The sequence below is a fragment of the Triplophysa rosa genome, unplaced genomic scaffold (assembly GCF_024868665.1).
Source record: "Triplophysa rosa unplaced genomic scaffold, Trosa_1v2 scaffold62_ERROPOS344091, whole genome shotgun sequence".
Lineage (NCBI taxonomy): Eukaryota > Metazoa > Chordata > Actinopteri > Cypriniformes > Nemacheilidae > Triplophysa > Triplophysa rosa.
In genome coordinates, this window is record NW_026634645.1 from 17,016 (window position 1) to 43,346 (window position 26,331).

Here is a 26,331-nt window from a genome sequence, read left to right on the forward strand (position 1 = left end):
ACATTCATACTACAGTGTGAAGTAAAGGAGGAGATGGACTTTACCTTATAGATGAGCTGTGAATAATAATCAGATACGCCATCCAGCGAAGCGCTTCCAAATGATCCAGACAGTCTGCTCTCTCCGTTCAGCTGACCGCTGCCATACGGAGGAAAGTATGCAAAGTTTACCCCGATCATGGGCTCCATCAGAGGCAGCATCGAGAGCTGCTGGAAAGAAAACAGAGGAAGACACATGACAGCTGTACTGCTCATACACGCATTACTGTTAATGCATAATGATGGCAGAGACGCAATTAAAACTGACATGAAAATGCCATTAAAGCTCTTTTTTTATCTCATGTAAGCCAACAGTGTGAATAACCTTAATTACATTTCTACAAACGATTATAATAGACATAAAATCATGACGTATCAATTACACTTATCACAACATTTATGGCATTTATACCAGTAGTGAAGCACTTTATTTTCCTGTCCTGTTCTACAGGAACATACTACTGTATGTTCTCACTGTGCAACTGTATCATTTCCACGTACCAACCCTGAAGCTAACCAACCCACAGTATGTGCATGTCATTTCCAGTATTTATTGGGCACCTTAAGTACACTTTAAGAAGTCCCCTTAACAGCACCCAATATTTCTTATTCACAAAAGCATTAGAAAAGGGTAGTAGTCAACTATTGGGAAAGCTAAATATGGCCTCAAGTGTAGTACACAGCGTTGTGTAAAACAGATGAAAGATGATCTGGAGCTGGATGTGTAGAGTGTTTACCTGTTGGAGTTGTGTCATCAGTGTATCTGTGTTGGTATACATGGACTGCCTCTCTTCATCTTCTTTCTTTCGTTTTTTCCAGCGTGACAGAGGTTTCTCAGCTCCGCTCTTAGGTGCCCTTTTATTGCGCTGTTTTTTCTTGCATTGCTCGGGTACGGATGCATCAAGATCAACAACTCCCGTCAAGTGGCTCTGTAGATAACAAACAACTCTTTCAGCTCTCAGAACAACAGACAGAACAGAAATGATGACCTGTGTACCTATGTACTGTGTACATCTAACACACTGTATCTGCTTTATTCCCACTGCAGAAACTTTGTTCAGGATCTACACTGCTGTAGTTGTGTTGTGACGTGAGGAACTGGTGTTACCGTTTGATTTTTTGAGGCACATTTTAATGCATTCAAAGTAGCTAGAGATTTTATTGGTCGAGGCTAATATATAAAACACCCTGCTGTTTTGTCAGAGATGTCATAGTTCTCTCTGGGTATTTGACATGTTTGGCAAATGTTTTTATCCAAAGTGACTTAAAGTGCAACGGCGCAAGATATGCTACACATTTTATACATTGAACGTAATTCAGTAAACTGTTCTTCAGCTCATACTGTCTCATGCTATTCAGCTGTTCTTTTGACACTTGTATGTTGCATTTTGGAGCATATAACCCACCTTCTGAATTGTGCACGAGTCAACACTAGATTATGAAATTTAAGTGCATTGTTGACAATTGTTGGCTAGATGAAAAAATGTAAAACATTAGTAATGTAATGTTTTTTTCTATGAAGCTGTGAACAATGTGGATTGTTGTATGAGAGAACGCAAAAACCCTAGTTGTATGTTTCCTGTAAAGAGTTCCATGTAGTTCCTCAATAGAAATGCCACGCAGAGGCTTATGAGAAAAATGAGGAAAATATAGACCGACAGTAGGGTTGTCACAATATCCCCAAAATATCTTGCTGTTCTTACGATACTATCCCGACTAAAATATCACAATACCAAGTAGTAGTACAATAATGTAGTGGTAATTTAAAATGTAGATATACAAAATGAACCAAAATATGCTTTAACTTTAATTTAGATGAAAAGAGTCGAGCCAATTTTGATACTTTAATTCATGAGAATGAAACTGGCTATAGACGGTTTCATCGGACACACGCAGCTGGATGGAAGATAACTTCCGGTCTATGTTTGTTTATCAGTCTGGCTATAGTGGCTAATAATATAACTGTTTATATTTTATTTTATTTCATTTATATGAATATGAGTTTATATTATTATTTTATTGTATAATAATAGCATTAAATAATTGATTTGTTGAATTTTGTTGTATGTCAATTTTATTAAGTTGAGTTTTATTGAATGGGTCGTGTAACTTTTTCGCATTTCAAGAAACGTATGGTACATTGACATCTAGCGGTTGAGCGTGGTATCCAATCTAAAATCAAAATATTGGAGAGGCAAGTTTAGCCAAGTAACGGTTCTACTCGGTTGCTTTTGCTTGTTGTCAGGAATAATCTACAGGCCCATATCGTTTGCGGATGTGTACCGGAAGGTAAGGTCCGTCCACAAAAGCACGTCTGCGCAGTAACATTTGTTTATGTTGTTCCTTTGAAACAGTCTATGAAAACTGAAGACCAATAATACAAAAAGCATGAAGCGACCCACATGAAATACATTTTTTTTTAACTATAATATATTACAGTATTACTTCAAGTAATGCACACTACAGCATTGTGCAACTTTAAAAACGTTTGTGCTGTAAATACTTAGTTATACTTTAATATTTACTATGGTAAAATCAAAACACTAAACAAAATCAAATACTTTGGTGTAGAAATTTTACTATATTTTACTATAGTAAATGCTGGATTATACTGCAACATTTTTTCATGTGGGAACTAATTCAGCGTGCAACAGTTCATCTATACAACACTATTGTTTTAAATGAGAAACTAAAACGACCAGTAGGTGGCGGCAATTTTTACTAAGTCAGTAAATCGCTTAACAGTTTATTTTAAATAAGATGCAAGCATGAAAATAAGCATAAACTGTTTCTTACTAAAGATTTTGTACTGTCCAATCCTACAGAGCTTTTACGGTCACCCAGGCTCTCATCCTCTAATCGTATGCTGTCATTACACAGTTGATGTGTGAGAGGTGGAGGGGTGTTCTTGTTCTTCAGAAGGTGTTTGAGCAGCTCATTTCCTGTATCTTCACTCTGGGATGTTGGAATGGATGAAATGACCTCATTACTCTCTTCCGTCTTTATAATGCCTGCTGCTGTACTCTGGCTGTGTGCCAGCTCTCCCTCAGTCTTCTGGCACTCACTGCTCTCCAACCTTTCCAACTTGATCTCACGGAGGAGCCCATTCCTCTCCGCCTCAGAGCCTACACTTGACTGCCGCCGCAGCAGAGTACCTCCAGAAAGTTGTTTCTCCTGCTCTGCAGATGATGGAAGGCCAGAGCCTGTGGGGTTGGAGAACTCTGATGCATCTTGGTCACCCATGATGGCAGCAGTGCATGTCGGGGTGGAAGATGTGTCCGATACACAAGGTGTAAGCTGGGCGGTGAGGTCAGAGTGTGGTGTAGAAAGAGTTTTCATGGAATCTCCATCATCGTCCCGTTTCTTCTTCCGGTTGCGTTTCTTTTTGCCTTTCTCCTCAGGAATGATGTTGGAGTAGAGTTGGATCAGGGACTGTCCCGAGCCAGGGAAATTAGCAGGTAATGGGGTTGTAGAATCTATGCAAAATGAGGAAGCATCACCACCACCATAGGGTGACATTCCAGGCCTTTCAATCCCAGGAGGCCGTGACTGACCTTGTAGGAAACCACACAACGCAGGATTATTGGACTGAAACTTTGGTCCCATATCTGGACCGAAAGAGCCATTCCCAGGCACAGGTCTGCGCTCTCCACAGTGCTGAAATGCAGGACTTGGACCCACAAAGTCTAAAGGCATGTTTGGTAGCTGAGGCAACACTTGACCTATCTGCTGCTGTTGAGGTCTGGGTGTCTGAACGAATTCTTGCGACAGGTCGGAGTTATAGAAGGGCATCTGGGAAAGGCCATCCCCGCTGTTGTCGGGTCCGATTCCAATGCCCTGCTGCTCCATCTCGAAACTCTGCAAAGCCTTTTGCCTCTCAACTTCCTGCAAGAGTTGAACGCGTTGCTTTTCTTGCTGTTCACGAAGGCGCTCCCGACGCTCGCGCTCCTGGAAACCCTCGCTGAATGGATTATTATCATCAAATTTCACATGAGGGCCACCAATATTGGCTCCTGCGCCATTACCTCCAGCTACAGCACCGGGTTGGCCAGGTTTACCGCCTGGAACCATTGGAGGAGGTAGCGGAGTCTGGAGAGGCTGGCCAACAGTGGACAATGGCATTTGGGGGGGCATATGAGGTGGCATCCTAGGTCCACCCATTGGCCGAACAGCACCTGGGTGCCACCCTGGCATGTTAGGCATGCGAGGAGGTCTGGACTGACTGAGGTGGGTTTGTTGCATGGGCATCATAGGACCCATCATAGGTTGACCCATTGGAGGTCCACCAGGCATTATTCCTGGGGCGTGTGCCTGCATTCCTGGCATGGCCTGCACTGGACCCATGACACCAGGTTGGAGGCGTTGTTGCTGTTTAACACGATACTCCTCGATGAGCTCAGCATGTTCCTTCTGTTGCTTTCGTATCTGCAGGAATAATAGAGAGAGAAAAAAATCTAAGTTAAAAAAATCTAAATAAATAAGTTATGTGCGGTCATTTGAAGCAGCAGACGTTGGGAAATTGTTGATCTAGTAAAGAGAGGGAAGAGAGGTCAGAGAAGAAGTCAAAAGCTGTGCTCCCTCAAAGGCTCTAGATGCAATTCTATACTTTCCACCCCGCTGATGAAAATCTTACAGCAGTTCACTTTTCACCCAAAAACACATCTCAAAGTTCAGTTACGGTTTTATCTTAATATCTGTGAAAAACATGATCTCAGAATTTTACTGATTACTGTTACTGGTTTTATTATCTTTTCTCCCTATAGCTCAAATTCAATTTCTTAACCAACATTTTATGAAATCGAAATTGGTGGATTTTAGTCAATATTATAACATACGCCTAAAACTGACACAATTGTTCAAATGAAAATGTGAAATTCTATGTTTTTCAGACAAGTACTATTGGCTACTTACAAAATGTCCTGTTTAGAAAAAAGATGTCAACATAAGAATGAAAATTGCATTTTCATTTCATAGGGTCTTGGAAAGAGTACCACCTTTAGCTGAATCATTATCTATTAGTAATTTTCTCATACATTCATGTAGTGTAAACGTAAGGTGTTTTCACACAGTTTGCTTTGTATCGTAACAGGGATTAAATTGTTACAACGCTTTCACATGGCAACACTCTTTGAAACGCTTGCTAAACACCTCGTAAATGTCTGTATTTTTTAGGTTTTGGAGAGATACTGTTCGTCCAACCATATTTGCAAATCACCCGTTTAGGCAATGTACATCATTACCCATCATATACAAACTGGTGCATTGGTCTGTTGGTCAAGGGTGCCAGGTTTCGGAACAAACGGCAGGTGTGAAAACACCCTCAAACAGTGGCATAAACCAGACAGGTATCTGATAAAGCAATCAACCGTCTCTAAATAGCTACTTTACCTGTTCCAGCTGCTTTTGAACCACACTCTGCTGTTCAGTCACATGTTTCAGCTGTTCTGCATCTTCCTCTGGGAACTCCCGCCCAGCTTTTTTTGCTGTCCGCTGTTTTGCCGAGAGGGCCTTTTTAGATTTCCTGTTGGCCCCAATTTGGTCCTCTAGAAATTTCTGCTGCATCTGAAGAAGCTGTTGTGTTTCTTGAAGCCACTCCTCATACTGTTTCCTCTGTGATTCGTCTGGAGGATAAACATTCACTGACTTAACTCTGAGAGTAAAGTTACACTTGCTGGTAAACATCTGCTTAGTGATTACTAAAACTGAAATCTACTCAAACACTTACTGACAAACCCCGGTCCAAAGTTAGGGGGATTGGGCCTTGTAATCTGTGGTGGCATCTTCCCATCCTAAAAAGAAATGGTAATATTTGCCTTTAGGACAGGTTTATTTCTGGTAAGAAAATATTCAAATAAAAAACCTTAGCATCTACCGGTCCAAAAAAATGTTGAGAGAAACCAGTTGGATCTGGGCCATGTGTTCCAGGCACCTGTTGCATTCTGCCAAAAACAAAAGCACGGGGATTAATGTGAAGACATGAATTCATGTGTCATGTTCAGAGACAACTCAAATACAATTAAGGGCAGTAACTTGTGTTTGCTTAGGAAAGCTAATTATCATAGTTTACCTGTTCATCATCATGGGAGCCATGCCCATACTGTTCTGTACCATGACTTTGTTGATCCCCTTTAGAGCCACCATCTTTGCCTTCATGATTGGGTCAGTAATGGTGTCAAAATCTAAAAAAGTCATTTCATTTGAGTTCAATGTCATCATCTTCCAATAAATAATAAAAAATATTACGAATACCATCCTGGCATCTGGTCATTTGTATATCACTACAGTCTAATGTACTTAAAGTATGTATGTAGGATATAGTCTTTCAGGCAGAATGCATGTGAGATACTTGAAATTCATCCACTTTCACTGGAATTGTACATCAAAACATTAGTGTTTAGGCTTACCAGAGTTCGGGAAAAAAGGGTCATTGGAGCGTTGGCAAATCATGACCTGCATCTGCCTCTGTTGTTGTTGCTCTTGTCTCTCTTGATCTAACAGATCTTGCAGAAGCAGAGGCTGTTCGTCTAACAGAAGAGGTCTGTGCAGTTGATTCTGGTGCACTTGAGAAGCTTCTGTCCCGACAGATCCAGAAGTGAACATGCCCTGTTGAGTTGGGTTAACAGGATGGGAACCGCTAAACATTGGCAGGTTCAGATCCACTTGCTGGCCTTGTGAAGATCCAAACCCTTGAAGAGGCATCTGCTGGTTTCCTGACTGCATCATAGTTGGGTTACCAAACAGTACTGCTTGAGTTACAGATGGGTCAACCCTATGCACCAGATCTTGAGATTGTCCTTGTAGCATCCCCAAACCGATGTTTGTCTGGACGCTTCGGTCATCTTGGAGAGGAGAAACTATGGATCCACATCTACTGTCTTCCAGTTTCTCCTTGATGTTAGACAGTACTGGAGCAGACCTAGGATGTGCACCAGCACAAGACTCCTCAAAAAGATCAGAGACATCATCTTGACCACCTTTACTACTCATAGGTTGATGCTCATCCACAGAGCTTCCCATCAGAGATGCCTCTTGGTTGGATATTAAAGCTTGATGTAACTCTGTTTTCACCATTCTGTCAGGCTGAGGATTACCCTCATTCGACAGATTCTTCTCTAATTTGACAACAATGGAATGTTCATCCTCTGATTGAGGTTGAGCCAACGACACATCTCCACATCCGGCACTTCTTTTTTCAGACACACTCTTCTGAAGATCTGAAGTTTCCCCGTGGTCATCAATGGAATCACTCAAATCCAGCTCTTCATTAAACATATCTTTTTTGTCCTCGAGGTTCAGCTCAGGATCTGCATAAGCAATGAGATCAAACTTCCCAGATTCCAGAAGATCATCGAGATGAAGGTCATTTGTTTCCAGGTCTATGTCTTTGCCATCATCGGTGTCGAGGTTCAGGTTGTCCAGATCTTCATCCACCAAGTCTTTGACCTCAACATCATCAAGGTCCTTCACAGCAGAATCATCTGGGTCCAGTTTTCCCTCAATACCATCACTACAAGACAATGACATTTCCTCTGATGGACCAGAGGCCGTCACAGGGAGTAGCTGCGGCTGAGATGGAGTGACCGAACCATTACTGACTGAATGGCTAAGCTGTGCTACTAATGGAATCTGTAGTTGTGTTGTAATTGCTGAGGTATTTATCAGATGATGTCGATTCTCCAAATTGGTCAGCGTCTGCAGATGACTGATTGATCCTTGTTGAGAGTGACCAAACATAGGATCCATCATTCTGGGACCTTGGTTTCCAGAAAATGCCATATTCTGGCCACCCATGAAGCCATTAGGGGGTATCTGAGAATGATTAGTATGATCCAAAACATTATGTGGCCCAAAAGGTATTCTGACTCTGTTTTCAGGAGCTCTGTGACGGAGCTCAATGAATGGTTGACCCATTATATTGTGTTGATGCATTTGAGGGCCACGTGGTGGAAAATTCTGGGGAATACACATCTGATGATTACTCCCCATTGGTCTTCTCATGTGTGGTGAAACACTGTCAACAATCGTGCCACCTTGCATCTTGTTCCGGAGGAACTGATCTTGGCTTGGAGGTCCAGTATGAAATCCAAACCTAGGAAGAGTTTAAAGAGAGCTTTAGCATGAAATGTGTATGCACCTGTTTGATAGCACAACGGATGAGAAGAGGAACACTTACCTCTGTCCTTGGGGTCTCATTGCCATGTTGTTCAGGTCCCTGGGGAATGGTGGTTGAGAGCAATGGAGTTCATCAGGCGAGGGACCTCGCTGATCTCCAAGAAAAGTTCCAGGAAATCTTCGTCCAGCCTGCATCGGTGAAGAGCTCATAGTCCCTGGATATGGGGGTGGGGGTCTACCAAAAATATCATTTTTAGCCCCAGCATCATCCTGCGACCAATGCCGTGGAGTCCCAGGTGCGGTTGTAGCTGCTGCCTCCTGGAGTCCCTTTTCCTGTCTAATGGCACTTTTCTCCTTCTGCTGTTTGAGAATTAACTGCCGTAGTTTTTGGCGCTAAAAGGAGCAAAAACAGTACACAATAAGTGACATGTACAAGACTGAAGTTAAATAGAACAGTCCCTCCAGTTTTTCACAATTCTGCAAACGTCAAATTAACAAAAAGTCAATTTTTTTTGCATCCTGTATAATTTATGCAAACACAATCAGTTTTCTCTTAAGTACACAAACAGTTTGTAACGTGTTGATTATCTGCACAGTGACAGCATCTTAACAGATAAAGAAAATGTACAGTAAAACAATAACAAAGCACCGTTTATGCTTTTATGCTATATTTATTTGCCCAATTCCATTTTTTATTTTATTACTGTTTACATGATTAATTAATGATTTTATAATTTTCACTTGAACTGGCAAGTACTTGTGGTAACTTGTGGTGTGATTACGGTACATAATAAAAAATAAATAGTATTAAACAATACAGGCCCACCAGTATATCCCTAGTTTACATTTATGCATTTGGCAGACGCTTTTATCCAAAGCGACTTACATTGCATTGTATTATACATTTTTGTTTCTGACTATGTGCAATCCCCTGGGATCGAACCCATGACCTTGGCATTGCAACCACTGAGCCACAGGAAAGCTATTTATTTTCTATTATTACAGTGTATTTTCTGAGTATGTATTCAGACCTGTTTGATTTTCTCTTCTGTGTCTCCAAGTGGTGGCTGCATTATGTTCTGTGAATCTGAAGCGTTGCCAGTGTTTGCTGAAACATCACGTGACAATCTTTCTCCTGTTTGTGAACATGGAGTTAATGGAGCTTGTTCAAACGGATCATGAACAGGTGTCTGGTTAGGGTTTGTCTGTGGCAGGATGATCCCAGGATGTTTTGGTGTTTGAGAACCAGGGGCAGATGGTCGAGCAAATGGGTCCAGCATCCTGCTTTGGGTTAGATGGCCAAATGGGTCTGTTTGATGGCCAAATGGGTCTGTTTGATGAGACATGAGGTTTTCTCTGGGAATCAGTCTGGAGAAGGCCTCTGGGCCAGCCCCTGGACACGGCATACCGGGGGCTTGGGAATATGGGTCAGTATGAACCGGTCGAGGAGTTCCAGGAGGCTGCAAGTAGGGATCTGGGGTTCTCTGAGTCCCTGGGGATTTAGGGTATCTCTTGCCGGGAGAAGGCCTCGGGGTACCCGGCATTTGTGCATAGGGATCAATAGCATGAGATGGAGATTGTCTGCGACTGTTAGGCTGTGAAAACTGATTCATTGCTGCAGTTCTAGGTGTGGATGGTGTCACTGGGTAAGGATCAGAGTGTGGTCTTGGGGTACCAGGCATCTGAGCATATGGATCATGGGGTCGTGGAGTACTGGGAGGTTGAGCATATGGGTCAGGCATCTGCTGAGTGTAACCTGGTCTAGGTGTAGATGGCACCTGTGCATACGGATCCCGCTGTCTGCTTATGGATAATGCTTGGGCGAAGGGATTCCCTTGTGTTGGAAGCATCATTCTGCCCTCATTGCTGAAACCATCTCCCATTGATGGATGAGGTGTGAGAGGCTGATGTGCGTAAGGATCCGACTGTTGAACTTGAGGGAAAGTTTCAGATGACACTATTCTAAAACCTTGCTGTGCTGAGCTGAATGAGTCTTGTTGTGACTCAGGAGGCATGGGTGTTTTGAACAGCGGCACAGATCCAGACTCATTACTTCCTGGAACGGGTGTTAACAGCGGCCTAGAGTAAGGGTCAGAGAGGACCATTCGGTTATGAGCCATGCGCAGGTATGCTTCAGATCTTTGGCCTGCTCTGGAGAAATTGTCACCTGGTGTTACATTACCGATCCGCCCTTGTTGCTGCTCTGATACTGGTCCAGGTCTGGACGGACCCATAGGTTTCACAAATGGGTCTGATGGTCGAGGCGTGTCTGGAGGCTTTGCATATGGGTCAGAGCTGGAGGATGTTGGAGACCCAAAAGATTCATGGGCTGGTGAGGGCCAATTCCGCTCCTGGCCATCAGACACTGAACCTCTGCGAGGCGTGCTAGACCCAGACGGTGGCCGGGGGGTTCCCACCATTTTGCCATAAGGATCCCATGGTGAAGAGGGGCGGGAACTAGAGGATTCAGTTGAAAACATTTGAGGAGACTGAGGCTGAGATGACGGACACTGGGCATCATGGGTAGGGGTCTTTGCTGTGGATGATGGGGGAGGAAGTTGAGGACGCAGAAACACATTATATCTAGATGGAGATGATGTTGGTGTTCCAGGCTTTTGGCATCTTGTAACGCCATCCTTGGGTGTTAATGCTTGCACAGGAGAATTACCTCCGCTGCTGGTGGGAGTTTTTATTGGACTCTGTTTTCCACTATTAGGAGCGTCTGCAACTGAAGGTGTGCTGAATTGCTGTTGTTGCTGCTGTTTTTGAAGTTGCTGTTGTTCATTTTTAACCTGTTCTAACTTCTGAGTGGCCTCAATCTTAGCTTGTTGTTTGCTCTTTTGTCTCATTTGCTGCCATAGAAAAAGCAGAAGAAAAAACCAAGTCAATTACACCCTTGCACAATTCATAACTGTTAGAATTAGTGTTGTCACGATACCAAACTTCGGTACCAGTCGGTACTAAATGTGACGATACTAGCATTTCCCGCTATCATTTTGAGCGTTGTTGAACAGATTATGAAAGACCTCTGATTGGCTATTGTGTTTCCAAGCTCATCGGATATACGTGCAAAGACGATGCTGGCTCGTACAGACGTAAGGGCATGACGCACGGAACGGAGCAGCTGTTGCTAAAGAAACCAAAAACCATAGATCTGACAAAGCGGTAAAATTTTCCATATGCTTGTCATCTCTAAATGAACATGAATGTTTTTATGCATTTAAAATGTCTTAACTGTTTCCCTGTGAGTGAGTTTTTAACCGCAGTTTCTCAGTTCCCTTTTAAGCACGTTAATGCTGACTTCTAAAGTTCGGTATTAGCCGTTGCTAAACATTTATTTTAATTATTGTTTGCCTGCAGACGCTCTGGTGGGTCTTGGTAGTTTTGTCATGGTTTTACCATGGTAAAACCGCATCGGATGTGCTCGTGCTTCATTGGCACGAGACACTCTGCCTTTATAAACTGTAAAAAAAATTGTGCCGTTTGTAAAATAAAATATACACAACATGTGCTTTAAAACACTGTTTTAGTGGGTATCAGTGTGCGCATGTCAGCAGATTATATCGGATTTGAAGTTTGTCATGTAAACACGCACATCAATCAGATCACTTAATTTACCTTTCATGTAAACACTACATTCAGATTGCACAATCTGATTAAATTCAATCCGATGTGTCCATGTAAACGCAGCTACTGTTTCTATAAATCTCTGAGATGCAGAGAACATTCTCATGAGAGCAGATCATATTCTATTGAATTCACATGCTTTTATATACTGATATTACTACATACAGTATTTATAGTTTATCAGTCAGTATTGCAAATGTTAACTGAATGTTGAACCCATTTTTTGCTCAAAGCCAAAGCTTTATTCCCTTATAAAGCATATTCCCTGAAACTGTCCCCCGAGCTGTCAATCACCTGTCTCAACTTCCACTCTTGCTCCTGCTCAGACTCCTTGGGCTTGAGCGGGTCCTTGAAGATCAGCTCTGTGTCCATGGGAATGCTGGGATCAAAGGCGTCCACTGGCTCCTGCAGTTGCTGTATTTTCATCATGTCATTAGACAGCTGAACTTTGTTTATGCGTAGGGCTGCTCGGTTGTCTCTTGCCTTTTGCTAGTAGGGGAGAAATCCAGAATTTTTACTCAAAAAAAAAAAGACTACATGAAATCACCTGCTGCATCCAGCAATATGATGCTTAATGAAAGAGTATCTTACCACATACGGTGCTCTATCCTGAGAGCTAGCTTTCCTCCATAGCTTTGCAATTTGCTTCACTCTAGTTGCCCAATCTGTGAAAAAGTAAATGTTTAATTTCTCTCTCTTACGTTGATGTTTAGTTTCTCTCTCTTATGTTGATATTCTGTTTAAGACATTTAAGGACTATCCATTCACCTGGAAACTCATCTCGAAGGTTGGGGAAGTTCATATTGGTGTAAAGGACAGGTGCTACAGTGGCCATTTCACCCAGTGTTTCCTCTTTTTCCCATTTCAGCGTGCTCCTCTGAGCATTAGACATTGTGTCAGTCTCCGCCTCTGGTGGAGGGACTGGTCCAGGCACGGGAACAGGAGAAGTCCAGGGACCCATCACATCGCCTCCTGTCTGACTGAATTTCTTCTCCCTGTAGTGACACCCAAAGTGTTTTCTTACCCATCTATTAAAACTATTTTAAAATGGTTTTTTTTACAGAAACAGATCTGTGCTTCCTGAAGCCTAAGGTCACCCACCTGACATTTTCTGGAAAAGGCATTCGGTGAAGAGGAGAAAATGTGCCAGACAATCCAGCTCCAGACATCATTGGGTTTGTAGGAAAGTGGCTGTTTGGCCCCATCATACCGTTCATCATAGGCATGCGTGGGAACATTGCACCATCTCCTGCAAATGAAGCCACGGAGAAACATGTACTCCCTAACATGAGCTACATTTACATTTAGTCATTTAGAAGATGCTTTTATCCAAAGCGACTTCCAAAGTAGGGGAAAAAAATAGAAGCAATTTGTGCAACAAAAGAAAGAAGCTACATTTGATACACACACAGAATAATGTGTGTATGGTTTATGTATGCAGACTAAACAGATGTGAATACCTGGATTGTGAAGGGCCACCGCTCGGACTGGTGCATTAGGAACAGTGTTTGGTGGATGAGGGAGTCGAGGTGCTTGACTAGTGCTGGGACTGAGCACCGCTGTGAATAAATCCTCCACGTCTTTACCTTCCAGTTCTACACACAGCCAGTAAAGTTTAAAAATGCAAACCACAAATAAGCATAACAGAGATGCTAGTATTTGCTCAGATGATTCAATTATAATTATTTAGTAAATGTTAAAATAAGTAACCATTTAATTTGGTTTTATCATTTTGGTGTGATTTATACATGGAGTATTTAAAAAAATAAAATGTGTACCTAAAAAAAAAACAAGCAAACATGACTGTGCTGAATGTAGAGTGGGGATTTACATTTGGTGGACTTTTAAAATCATTATACATAAGAAATGCTAGTACTAGTAATATGGTAGTTGATGCATGGCTTGTCACACTGATGCCTTGAGAAATATCCTTTCCAAACCCCAGTTAATAATTCATAAATGCTTAACTAATACATAAAACATGTACAGTATGACTTAAAAAAATGAAAAGGTAAACACATTTTTTTAATTTAAATTCAATTGAATTCTCTTTGCTCTGGTGCAGTATACAGTATGGTGAGAATATGGTAAGATGGTAAGAAGAGGACAAACCTGGAATTTTGTAGAGCTTACTGAGGATGGCCCCTGCAAGTAAAAATATATATAATTAGAAAACAACTTTTACACAAAATTTCACTTCACAAAATTACTCAACGTTTAATTTAGATTTGTAAAATGCTATAAATGAGCATATGTAACACTCCATGAGTCTCACCATCAGAAACCATCTTGTCCAGCTCAGGACTCAGTATGACATCCAGTGGCTCCTCCTGTAATGTCCGATGACCTCTTGCAGGGCCTGAATGAGGAGCCGCTGACTGATCGTCTGACATTGTGCTAATGTCCAGACCAGCTGCCAGGATACAGAGAGACACAGAGGGTTAAACAGCTAGTCTCAAACTAATTTTAATTGAAAAAAATTCTCTAGCCTAAATGATATTTCATAAGCAACTGCATTTCTACTACTGCTTGCTAAGAGAGGGATACGACTCCCTGTTGACACCTGGTAATAAGATGTGTTTTTTGTGATCTGACTGCAAGTGGCCAGAGTTAAATACAGGAGTAAACGGGGTCTAAATCTTCTGTGATTACATCATAAAAACTAGGGATGCAACAATACAGCTCACCCACGGTTCAATACGAACCTCGGTTTTCAGTTCGGTTCGGTTCTGATGGCTTCGGCATATTAAAGTGTTTTTTCATTGTTTTATGCTTATGTGACAAGAACAGTAAAAACTTATGATGAAACAAAACTATTTTACTGATATTTTACTACAGTCTTTATTTTACTAGACTTATTTTATTATCTTTAAGCAAAACTCAACTTCCAAATTCCTGGTGTATTGAATAAATGTAAAGATTTACACTGGCAGCTCACAGCAGTTTTTGGTTTACTGTTCATCAACATGCCAGTAAAATAAGCTTCTTGAAGAGGTGTTGCGCATCAGAGTATTTAAAATGACGTAATGCAAAACTTGTGATTGCTGTAATGGAAGTAAACGTGCGCTCAATGGGAAAGGCCAAAGATAATATATTAACAAGGTGCACCACTGCCATTGCAATAAATTGGAAGAAATGCAATGCTAAATAGCTGCTTGGAGGAGCTCTTGCTATGACGTAAATAGCTGTCCAAAAGGCCGCCGAGTGGCATGACTTTCGTTAAACGGACTTTGGCGTGGTGCTGGAAGAGACGCTCTTTCTGCATGTGCTGAGAACAACGCAAACGTGCTGCTTTCATATGCAGTGTAAAAATACATTCTTGATGTGCCAAATTTGGACATTATCACTTTAGTACAACGGGCATACAATAAAGCCAGCCCGCGTCTGTTCGTCAGCATTAAACTCGACAACAGCACATTGCTTCTCGTGTTGCAGGCAGTCTCACTTCACCGCCCGATCACTACTCGCTATTAGATATTACTCGTGGGGATGCGTTTATCTATCTCAGCATACAGACAAACACGGACAGAGCCAGTTCACAGTGTAATTAAGCGCACAGAAAATTTTAAACGCAGAACCGGAAAACCGCAATTCACTTACACGTATTGAACCGTGGAGGTCGTACCGAACGGTTCAATATTTTATTGAGTATTGTGGCATCCCTAATAAAAACACATCTGAATGTAGCCAAGAATGCGTGAGACAATAGTTAATGGCTGCTTATTCACAGTCTATAATAAGATCTGCTAAAACAAGGTTTTAAACATTTTATCTGATGGTTTAAATGTGCACTTTTCCGGACTATGCAGTATTGTCATTGTTCGTTATATTCTTAAACCAAACCTTTACATACTTAAATATATATTAGATGTTTATAAATGATCTTTTTTCTAACACCTTGGAATGTGCTTTCCTACGTGGCACAAACTGTTAGCCTGTACACACCAAGGCCATTCCACACAGAGGGAGGAATGTGTCCTTGCCATCTAAAGAGACTGCAGCTAATGTCTAGAAATAATCATTATGTGAAGTTTCACCAAACAATTCCAGTAAAATGTCAAAGATTACAATCAATCACAGTTGTCGAATAAGGTAGAAAAGTTCAGTTGTTACTCCGGTGTCACTACAGAAATGTGCGAGACAGCATGAGACTTGGTTGTTTGTTTGGGGTTAGTAAAAAGATAAAAGCAGTAAGCCGTAGAGGAGTGCGCTTGTGTTAGGAAAGGGAACATGCAGAAACTGGCAGTACAAAAAGTCAGAGGGCTCATTCAAAAGCCACGAGATCAGGAGAGGAGGACAACTCTTCTACTACTACAGCCAAGAAAGGCTGTGCCAACAGGATTCTTACCGAACGGAGAGGGGGAACTGTCCACTTGGAAAGGGCATAAATCAAGACCTACAGGAACCCAAACCAGATAAAACTAAATCATTAAAACATGACAAAAATAATACAACAAGCAAACATAGGGGATGCAAAGACACAACAGATAAAAAGAAACTGCAAACCAGGTAAAATGTGAAATGCAAGTGAGAAGATGAAACTTGTTAGGGCATCCGCAGAGTGACGAGAAAAGGGAAAACTATGCCAGGGACAGATCTCAGGACTACCTGATTCAGCGCCTGGCTTGACCAGATCATCCGACAGCATTCCCAGAAGATCATCATCTGAATGAAGAACCAGCTCCGCTAAGGGATCATCCACATTTGCTGAAGATCAAGAAAATAAGGATTTCTGAGCCTTGGCGTCCTCACTAATAACCTTTTCTTGTCATTGAATGTTTTATACTTCACCAATGTGTTTAAAAAAACTTCTCCAGATTAAAAAGAAAATGTTCTTTTTATTTATTTATTTATCTATCGAGTTTCTAAAATCTAAACACATCTAAAGGACTCAAACTGAATGAAAATAGAGATGCATGTACTGTATGAGAAAACATCTAAACCGGTTTTAAGATTAAAACTCTATGAAGGGGTTAAACAATAGCATGTGCAGAAGAGAGAGAGAAGCTTCGCTCTGTGCGAGATGAAAATCCCCAAGGACAAACAAGCGCCCTCGACGGCCTTCAAATAGCTTTGTGACTTCTCCTTAAACAAACACACACAAGCCTTCTAATGCCTGTGCCGTGACTGCCAGCTTTCTATCCTCCCTGACTTGAGAAAAGTGTCAGAGAGCTGGCAAATTGAGTTTGAAAACCATTTGCAGGCACAGGTCTGCTGGACCGGGTGTAAATGAGGATTGACATAACTGAGGATAAGGAGGAATGGTAAAGAATGAGGTGTTTGAACAGGCTCTTCAGCCCCATATGCAAATCACCACTGAACACGACACAAAGCGGGGCCAAGAGTTCATTTGTACCGTGCATCTTTTTATTCTCCTTATGGAGCGGTGCAGGATTTTGGTCTCTGATGCAATCCACTGGAGTTACGTGAAGGGTGAGGAAGAGAGCGCTACAGAGATAATGTGCATTATAGCTCCCTGCAGACTTCACTGCAGTCTAGAAGGAGAAAATGTAACCTGACGGCTCTGAGCGGGAGGAAAAATATTCATCTCCGAACAAAGAAAGGCACTTCACAGTAGATGTACAAACTTCAAAAGACGTTTGGGGAGCACTGAGTGCGTGTGTTCGCCAAAGAAAGTCACATTTCTTTGGCAAATATGTGCACGTGGACAGATATAAAGAAAGTTCTGTCATGACAACTCTCGGAGGGTTTGGCATGGTAGTGTACATAACATATAAATGTATTTGGTCTTGCCGGAATAGATCTGCTACGCTGCTGCGGCGGAGCAAGTACAGAGACTTGCTACTGCCAATACATCCACAACATGCTGCTTCTGCACATATAACATGTATGAATAACCTCCGTACATGATCACCTTGTAGCCGATCTATACAAGTGGAGCTGGGGAAGGAAGAGGGTTTCTGAGGCGTGCTGCACTGCTACAGCAATCACTAGCCAAGATTTAAACGTTGAGCAGCAAGCTCATTGGCTGCTGATACAGAAGGAACCAATCAGCTGCGCCGTGTGGTCAAGTTATTATGTCAGATTGGGTTAGATTATAGGACTGCGCCATCTAAAGTTTCATGCCAGAACTTTCTCAGTCATAGAAACAGCTTTTTACAAAGACTGCACAAAGATGTAAGTGAACATACGCAGTGGGCCAGCTTTAAATGAGACTGGAGTGGATGTGGTACTCAGAAGCGGGTCAGATAATGGGTCCAGAAAGCTGCTCTTATGGGATTTGCGATCCGATCGATTGGCTTCTTCATCCACAAGCCCCGTTTCCACGGTCAGCTTGGTCTGCTTGCTTTTATCCAGGAGTTCCCTACCAAAGAATGCCTCCTGTAACATACACACATAAACCAGTTAGTGCAACCTCGGGTAAAACATCTTCACCAAGCACAAAAATTGTGTCAAAGACCTTTACATTTTCTGAAGATAATGTAAGTATTACTTATATCTATATAAATCTATGGGATTCTTTTATTTTGGAAACATCGTTCATGTCTGTAGCACAAATGATGCAGGACGAGTTACAGTGTGCACCAAATATGAACAAATTGTAAAGACATACTGTAACTACCGCGCAGTATTAAACATCACTGGAACAGCATTGAAATCATCATATCGCATGATTGTAAATACACAAGTAAATAAATACTACTGTGCATTTATTATTCCATTTATTTTATTATCTGATTTAATGTCATATGTTTGGGAATAAATCAGTCACTACAGACCACATAATGTCAAAAAGTAGCTGTCGGAGAGGACACCAGCTATGGCACACACTTGAATTTGCAGTTCTTTCTGTATTTTTTCTGCTTTAAATGTCAAAAGGCCATCGCTGGGTGATGTGATCAAGCAAATCTGTGTAACTCCAGCAGCACCAAACTATCAATGTCACACCTCCCCGCTGTGTTAAAACATTAAGAGCCTAATGTGCTGTAATTTAAATCATTGATTCAAGTCATTTCTCTGGTGAGCACCTTTAAACCTTATTTCAGCTTTGATGAACAGAAATGGCTTAAGTGACAGCTGTTACACTTAATGCGTCGCTGCCTCCACACGCTGGGCGTGATGGGCTTTACAGGAGCCATGCCGTGAACATTAAAGCCTTGACCATCTCCCCTCATTCCCCAGATCAAATTCATTTACTCGGACATGTAGAAACAGAGTAATAAGATAGCAGCAAACACTTTTATCTGAAGTGACTTCTAACAGGACCTTGCACTTACAACAGAAGAGCAAGTGTACAGAGGGTTTAAAACATAAATGTATTGTTCCTTTTGCTATTTATATTCATTTGTCGGCATTGACCTGTAGGTATGATGGGAAGGCTTCCTCAAGTTTGGTTTTCTTCTTCCTGTATCTCTTTTTCACCTTTTCCATAGGTTCATTTACGGGTGGAGTCTCATCCAAGGGAGTGTCCGGTTCATTCCAAACTGCTGACAAGATAAACTCTGAACATGAGGCCTCAAATCAGATTATCCACTGGAATAAACATGCTGTATGAACAAAGACATCCTACCTTCCTCCTTCAACATGAAGTTCTCTGCAAAAGAGCTTGTGGAGTCTTTCCGACTGAGCGAGCGTTTGGCTTTTCCCTGCCCTGCTTTGCTCCTCTGACGCACCATGAACCCACCGATACCTGTGAGGGAAATACAAATCTAATATAGATTTAAACAGCATAAGATAAAAACCGAAGCTGTCGGACCTCTGCGTGGGGTGATGGATGCAGTCCGGAATTAATAATGTGGGATCCTGAGAGTGAAACCTCGACATTCATCTCCATAATTCAGGATGACGTATGAGCTTTGGGCCGGGAGCGGGGTGATTCATCTTGGCTACGCTCCTAAAGGAACCATTTCAGGTGAGGCTATTTTTGGTTGGTCCGCAAAAGTTGAGTCTAGCCCAACAACCCCATTCACACCCGGCCTGATGCAGAGGAATCCAAAAACAGCCAGAGGGCGACAGAAAGGACACTTGATTTAAAAGTGTAAATGCCGATTCTACTTCAGTTAAATATACTGTAGATGCACTCCAGGAGGGAATACTGGGATTTTACTCAGGCAAAACATTTCTCAAGTCAATAAAATAGTGCACAATTTTTATTTGCGTCTACATTTTCATAAAAAAGCTTAGAAATCAGTCAAATTACAATAATTAAGAAAGTTATCCACAAGGGGGCTTTTTAAGAGCAAAATTAAACCCGATTTCTACAATGTTTTAAAGAAAAAGGAGGTTAATGGTTGTGCAAAACTGACTTTCATTATTTTAGTGTCCTGTGGATGTTTGAAGACTTTTCTATTAAACATCATACTTACTGTAGGGTTAGGGAGTGAAACAAACTCTTGACCCAAAGCAATAGTGACGCTTCACCGACTAAACCACTAAACTGTGTCCTGTCAATGAAAGATGCAGAGGACACATACACGCTGACTTGAGCTGCAAGTTCAGCGGTGACGTGGTGATTCAGCAGTGGAAATACACGCACGTCTGCGTTTCCAGAGAAATGAAATGGGAAACGGTGCTTAAAGAGGACATTTCTTTAAAGAGATTACTTTCCATGTCAGAAAAACAGCTCGGCGAGAGAGAATGTTCTTTCTGGACTTCTGGCTAGGAGCTTTAAAGAGCAAAGCACTGTGGGATGCTATTTAAGGTTCTGAATTTGCAGCCGCACTATTTCACAGTCCAGTGGAGCTGTCCTTTCCGATAAGTGCACCTTTCTCTCTCTCTCTCTCTCTCTCTCCTCGCTCGCTCGCTCTCTCTCTCACCCGGTCTGTACGGCTTCCTCTTCCTCTTCTTGTTGCTGTCGCTGCCGTCGGCTGCTTTCAGGTGGTCGTCGCAGTGCTCTCGCTCTGGGCTGGAGTCAGATTTCCCATCACAGTCCATTGGGTCGCCCTCTGCAACACGGCCAAACAATACAGAGCATTGTAGATGCTGGCGGTATATTCTTTAAACCAGACACACACGCATTAAAACGTAAAACACAGCTAACTATTAGATGACTTCTATGACCATCATCAATAACAACAGTAGGCACCTTCTACAATGGCATCCAACTTACCCCGATCACTGCAATGACTGCAAACGATTCGTTTTGTCAAGAAACGCACAACATTTTCCACATACAAGTACAGAATAAGGCTGAAAACTCAAAGGAAAGAAGTCACCTGACCTTCAGAAAATGAAACCAACTATCATGCTACTATAGGGTCTGTTGATGCAATGTAACGTTTTTTTATTTGACCTGCTAAGCATTTTATGTGCCATAAATGAAAACAAAGTCGCACGCAAAATGTGCTCAATATTACATGTATAGGTTTACTACTAAACAAGATTTAATACATTACATTTGATTAAATATGTCCAAAGTATGACACGATTGCATGATTTCATTTTACTGGATAAAGTTGAGAAGGTCAAGAGCTCATAACTACTTATAAAGCTATGTCAGTTGTAAATAAAACCACATTTAATAGTTCTGGAATAAGACCTACCTGTAAAAAGAAATACAAGCTGCTATCCAGCTAACATCCATCTATCCTCCTAACAATCATCTAAACACAGATCACTAGCAGCTGGAGTGTTTCAGACATCACTCTATTGATCATGTGTTGCACTGATGTCTGGCACTGGAGGGGTTAAATCGGTGGCCCCATTTCTCTTCATTACCCCCCGTCTGCTCTCTCAGATGCGTGCTCTGATGGAGGGCTCACTCATTAATTCAGTTATAGCGGGCCAGCCTCTCATCACTGAAATGCCAAGGTAGGTATAATTTGCTGACTGCCGTTTTCAAAGGCCCTCTTCTTTCTCCAAGTCAGATTCATTACATGCCCACCATTACATGCCCACCATTTTTGTTGATTTCGCTCTCTCCGTCTATTCACTCAACTCAACTTACTTTCTATCCAGTCATTCTGTCTGTTTCATCAAATGTGATGACTGTCACCACCAACGCAACACACAAAGTGCATGTGATGCACATCAATGTCAAACCTCTAAATGTCAATACATATATAGATTTGCTTTACAGTGCTCGACCATATATGGGGTTTTCCACAGATGACACAGCAGGATGACCCGAATGATGCCAATGTACTGCGATATACAATTAGCTTCAGCTTAAAGGAGTCATACGGCACGAATACGTGTTTTTCTGTGTCTATGGTGTGTTATAAGTTGCCCACGCATGTATTAAGTGTCGGAACAAAAGATGCATTCTATCTAAAAGCGAATGCTCACCCAGACCTGCCTGAAACGCCTTGTGTAACCACACCCCCACAAATCTACGTCAGTTCGTGGTATGATTTGACTGAGACCGCCCAAATGTATACGCAAGTAAGGTGAGCAAGCGTTACATTTCCGTCACACGCTTGCAGTATTCGACCAATCACTACGTACTGGTTAACTGGCCAATCATAGCACACCTCGCTTTTCAGAGCGATGAGCTTTGTAAAAAATCTGAGCGTTTCAGAGAGGCGGGGCAAAGAGGAGATACAAACATGCACAGTATGTGGAAAATACAGCATTTTTTAACCTTAAATCGTGTATACACATTGCATTACATCTAAAACAAACAATAATATTCGTTTTAGCCGTGTCATATGACCCCTTTAATATGCAAAGATGACCACTAGGAAGCCAACTATATGTTATTTATACAGAGAAGTGTTAACACTGTGTCACTATCAAAACATCGAGCATCCAGACAAATCAACCAATAGGAAGAATAGGAAGCAGGAGTATATATATATATATATATATATATATATATATATATAGTATAGTAAAGTATAGTATAGTATATAGTATGCATTTTAATTTATCCACTTAAGAAGGGATTTTCAAATTGTTCAGCCCTTGAAGCCTAAAGACACATGACTATTCACCTCTACAGTCATCCACATCTCCATCTCTGAAGAGTTCAGACTGAGGATCAGGAGGCGTCTGCAGCACAGCCACACTGTTCTGATTGATGATCTTCAGCTTGAGTTTGGGTTTCTGTCGTCTGCGGCGGGTGGTCTGAACACACAGACTCTGAAGCTGACACAAGCCTGATTCTGTTAAACATACTCCATCCTGTGTGTACGTCCTTTGAAAGTCTGTCAGAAAACAGCACACAAACAGTGTTAACAACAGCAAGAGTCCCTCGAGACTAAAGTCACTACATGGAACAGTACAAATTGTGTGCATGCAGATTTTAAAGAGCGCACATACCATTTTCTTTGAGTCTCGTTAGAATCGGTGTCACTGAAGGAGGCTCGCTGATGTCCGACAGCTTTGTCACTGGACACGCTGTAAGACAAGAGAAAATGTATTTAGGCCGCTCATATATTCACAGTCATTTGTTGAGTTATTTATTGATGAAACGCCAGTGTGGAGCCATTACAGACAGATTACTTCAACTGCTGCTTCATTCACATGAACAGGTTGTAGCGTGATTTATAATTCAGGCCATCTGCCTTTTTCAATGAAGCACATTTATCTGGTACTAAGTTTTATTGACCAAATACACAGATATATTAATCCCACATCAACACCCATCTCATATAAAACTTCATAGAGATTCCAGGAAATGTTTTAATCTGACACCGAAAACCAAAAACCAGCTCACTTGGATTGTGTGCAAGCCGTTTTATGGTGAACCATACCCGAGGCTGTCTGAAAACAGGCTCATGGGTACAGTTCATATGGACCTTCCGGCCTAATTTGTGGAAATGAATAACAAAGTACACATGGACCTTAGTCAGGTCAGATGCCACCTAGAATCTGACAAATGATAAAAGGCTGTGACAGTCCTTTCGGTATGATTTTCACACATTTTGGCAATTTCAATGTGGTGGTTGAATAATCGATTCTAAATAACCCAACAATTGAAATCCATGAAACGACTGTAAATAATATGACATCTATCATGACTGATGTCCATTATTCACGTGTAATTCCTCTGCAGTAGACAGATGCTATAAAAAAGGCAAAACAAACACATAAAAGCAGGAGGAAACACAAAAGCGAGCAACACTTTCTGTTCTTGGCATCTCAAGTTATATTATAAATATTTTAGACTTGAATTTTTATTTCAGTTATAGTTTTCATATCTGCGTTATAAAAACACGGGAGAGCAGCAGAGCTCTGTAGGTCTTACCAGGTGTAGATGTGGTTGGTGTTTTACACAGAGAGCAGTCAAAGCCGTCGTCTGCTGCGTTTTCAACATCTTCATCACAGTTCAGACCCTCACAGGAGGTATGAACCCACCTACAGGCAAAACCATACCAAATACATCATAACTGAGATACAATCACAACCAGTCAACCAATGAAAACGACTCACAAATATACGACAAATATTTCTACATCAACACTGGCATTTATTCATGTATTGATCCACTGCTGAGCCATTTCCCATGATGCTCTTTTATCTGCCGTTATGGCATCCGGTATGAAGGAGTGCCGCCCACCTGTCACACTGCCGGCACTGAAGGATGAGCTCTTCTTCTCTGTAACTGCGCACACAGACCGGACACACGGAGAGACTCGCGCACGGGCCGCATTGTGTGTAGTTATTCTGCCACTAGCTGCGCAGGCCGGGTGACGTAGCACCACACTGAGTGCACAACACACACCTGCATGGAGAAGAATGCAGTTACACACACACACACACACACACACACACACACACACAAGACGCATCCAGACCTCCATTTGTGGCTATTCTGTGGATGGACACACCTCATGTTTGCACATGGCTTATAGTATTGACTATGCTGCCCTAAAAATAAATATTTCAATGGCTCCAATCCAAGTAAAGCCCCGAGTGAATGTGTCACAAAGCAAACGCGGCTCTGTTTGAATGGGGATTGCATGTGACATTACAGCAAATATGGTGGAAATCCCTTTCGATCTTGTTTGAAAACAGCTGCTAGACGTCAGGAGAGTGTACGGCAGATGAAGTGAGATGGAACAATATGAAATGGGGGATGCAGAGAAAGATAACAAAAGATGTGAGGAAGATCAAGCAAAAGCGCAGAGAGGGAGGAGAGGAAAAAAGAAAAGAGAATTCGTCACAGCCGCTTCCCGTGTCAACACGGCGTGCATGACATATTTAACCCCAAATTCAAAAAGAATCAAGTTATATGTTGTGTGAAGATAGCAGAATCTTATTTTCCAGGAAAACGTCTAAGCAAAGACATCTTAATGGTTCTAAAAGTAGGTTTGCAATTATAGAAATTATTTTTCGTGACAAAATATGCAATAAAGGTGAAATTATAGCTATCAATATTGTTATAAAGACGACGTTGTGTGTGTATTTGTGTGTGGTCCTATGTCGCAGGGACAAATGACCCCATAAAAAAAGAAATACCAGTCATCTTTTGACCTTGTCGGGACATTTTTTAATTGCACTTAATATTTGTATTGTAAAAATGCAGAAAGATTTCTGTGAGGGTCATATAAATGAATTTCGCATTTTGTACAGTATAAAAGTCATTATGTTGATGGAAAGTCTCCATAAAACACGGAAACCCAAGGTTTGTGCGTGTGTGTACGGTACATACCACTTGCACTTCCAGCTGCCTTTGGGTACATTCTGCAGCGGTGGATCCAAACAGTACGTGTGATAACTAATATCACAGTCATCACACAGCAGCAAGCGGCCGGGGTCACTCGCCTGACCGCACGCCTCGCACACCGTACACTCCAGACAACGCCAGCCTTTACTCAACACCACCTTCGTGATCTGAAACAAACACGGAGGTGAGGTCAGAGGTCATATGGCACGCACTGAAGGACAAAAGGGATATTTATTTAGCAGATAATAATCAGGATGGACAGGACTGACAAAGAGAACATATGTCTGTGTGCGGTGAGACATCTCTCGGCTCAGAGGTATTTGTCAGAGGGATCTGCTGGTATTTACACATCAATTGACGTGGGCAGCCATACTGTAAATCAATCAACATGCTGCTGTTCACCAGCTGCTCGCAGTTTATACTGCACCGCGTTTTAACCACAGTTTGGCAAATATCAATCTGATGGGCATCTATCAACCAGCCATTAGAAACACAAGTCTCTCATTAATTATTGGAAATGCATATCTTATCGTTGATTCACTTTATTTATACTTTGCGCTATGTACGTTTCAGTTAATGTTTCAGGTGTTAGCAGCAAAGTGTCATGTTGTGAAATTTCACAAAGAATGTGTCATCATTTATTGACGCTCATGTCAGTCGAAACCCGTGTGTTTTTCTTCCCAAAAGGACATGAGATGAAAAATTGCATTTGCGCAAATATGTGCAAACATCAGAGACAGTAACAATCTTTCGTAGTTTAACATTTTAAGGATAAAATACACTACAAGACTTTTGCTCAGATTTTGGCCAGATTTTTGGTCTGGAGTTGTTGCAGAAAGTCTGTGACGGTCTGCAGGGCTGTCACGATAAACCGACGATAAATATCACGTTATTTATGCACCGCTTTTGAGTGAAGTACGGGAAAATGCTGCTGCATCCGAAAGCCAGAGGGCGCTCTCGTGCGGAAACTCCAAATACGCA

At 41.7% G+C, this 26,331-nt stretch overlaps 1 protein-coding gene across 1 annotated transcript in view; it reads right to left on the minus strand.

The window, feature by feature from the left end:
- Nucleotides 1-26,331, minus strand: part of kmt2ca (lysine (K)-specific methyltransferase 2Ca) — a 122,429-nt gene that overhangs the window by 11,967 nt on the left and 84,131 nt on the right. Inside the window, 28 exon segments of the mRNA XM_057328655.1 lie at nucleotides 45-209; nucleotides 776-967; nucleotides 2,835-4,463; nucleotides 5,427-5,659; nucleotides 5,764-5,827; nucleotides 5,911-5,977; nucleotides 6,106-6,217; nucleotides 6,443-8,127; nucleotides 8,212-8,543; nucleotides 9,182-11,002; nucleotides 12,072-12,266; nucleotides 12,369-12,442; nucleotides 12,546-12,772; nucleotides 12,879-13,026; nucleotides 13,238-13,372; nucleotides 13,890-13,922; nucleotides 14,053-14,190; nucleotides 16,126-16,173; nucleotides 16,386-16,484; nucleotides 17,930-18,119; nucleotides 19,098-19,222; nucleotides 19,309-19,428; nucleotides 20,555-20,683; nucleotides 22,673-22,885; nucleotides 23,001-23,078; nucleotides 23,929-24,038; nucleotides 24,241-24,405; nucleotides 25,336-25,517. Of these exon segments, the coding sequence (XP_057184638.1) occupies nucleotides 45-209; nucleotides 776-967; nucleotides 2,835-4,463; nucleotides 5,427-5,659; nucleotides 5,764-5,827; nucleotides 5,911-5,977; nucleotides 6,106-6,217; nucleotides 6,443-8,127; nucleotides 8,212-8,543; nucleotides 9,182-11,002; nucleotides 12,072-12,266; nucleotides 12,369-12,442; nucleotides 12,546-12,772; nucleotides 12,879-13,026; nucleotides 13,238-13,372; nucleotides 13,890-13,922; nucleotides 14,053-14,190; nucleotides 16,126-16,173; nucleotides 16,386-16,484; nucleotides 17,930-18,119; nucleotides 19,098-19,222; nucleotides 19,309-19,428; nucleotides 20,555-20,683; nucleotides 22,673-22,885; nucleotides 23,001-23,078; nucleotides 23,929-24,038; nucleotides 24,241-24,405; nucleotides 25,336-25,517 (8,709 nt within the window).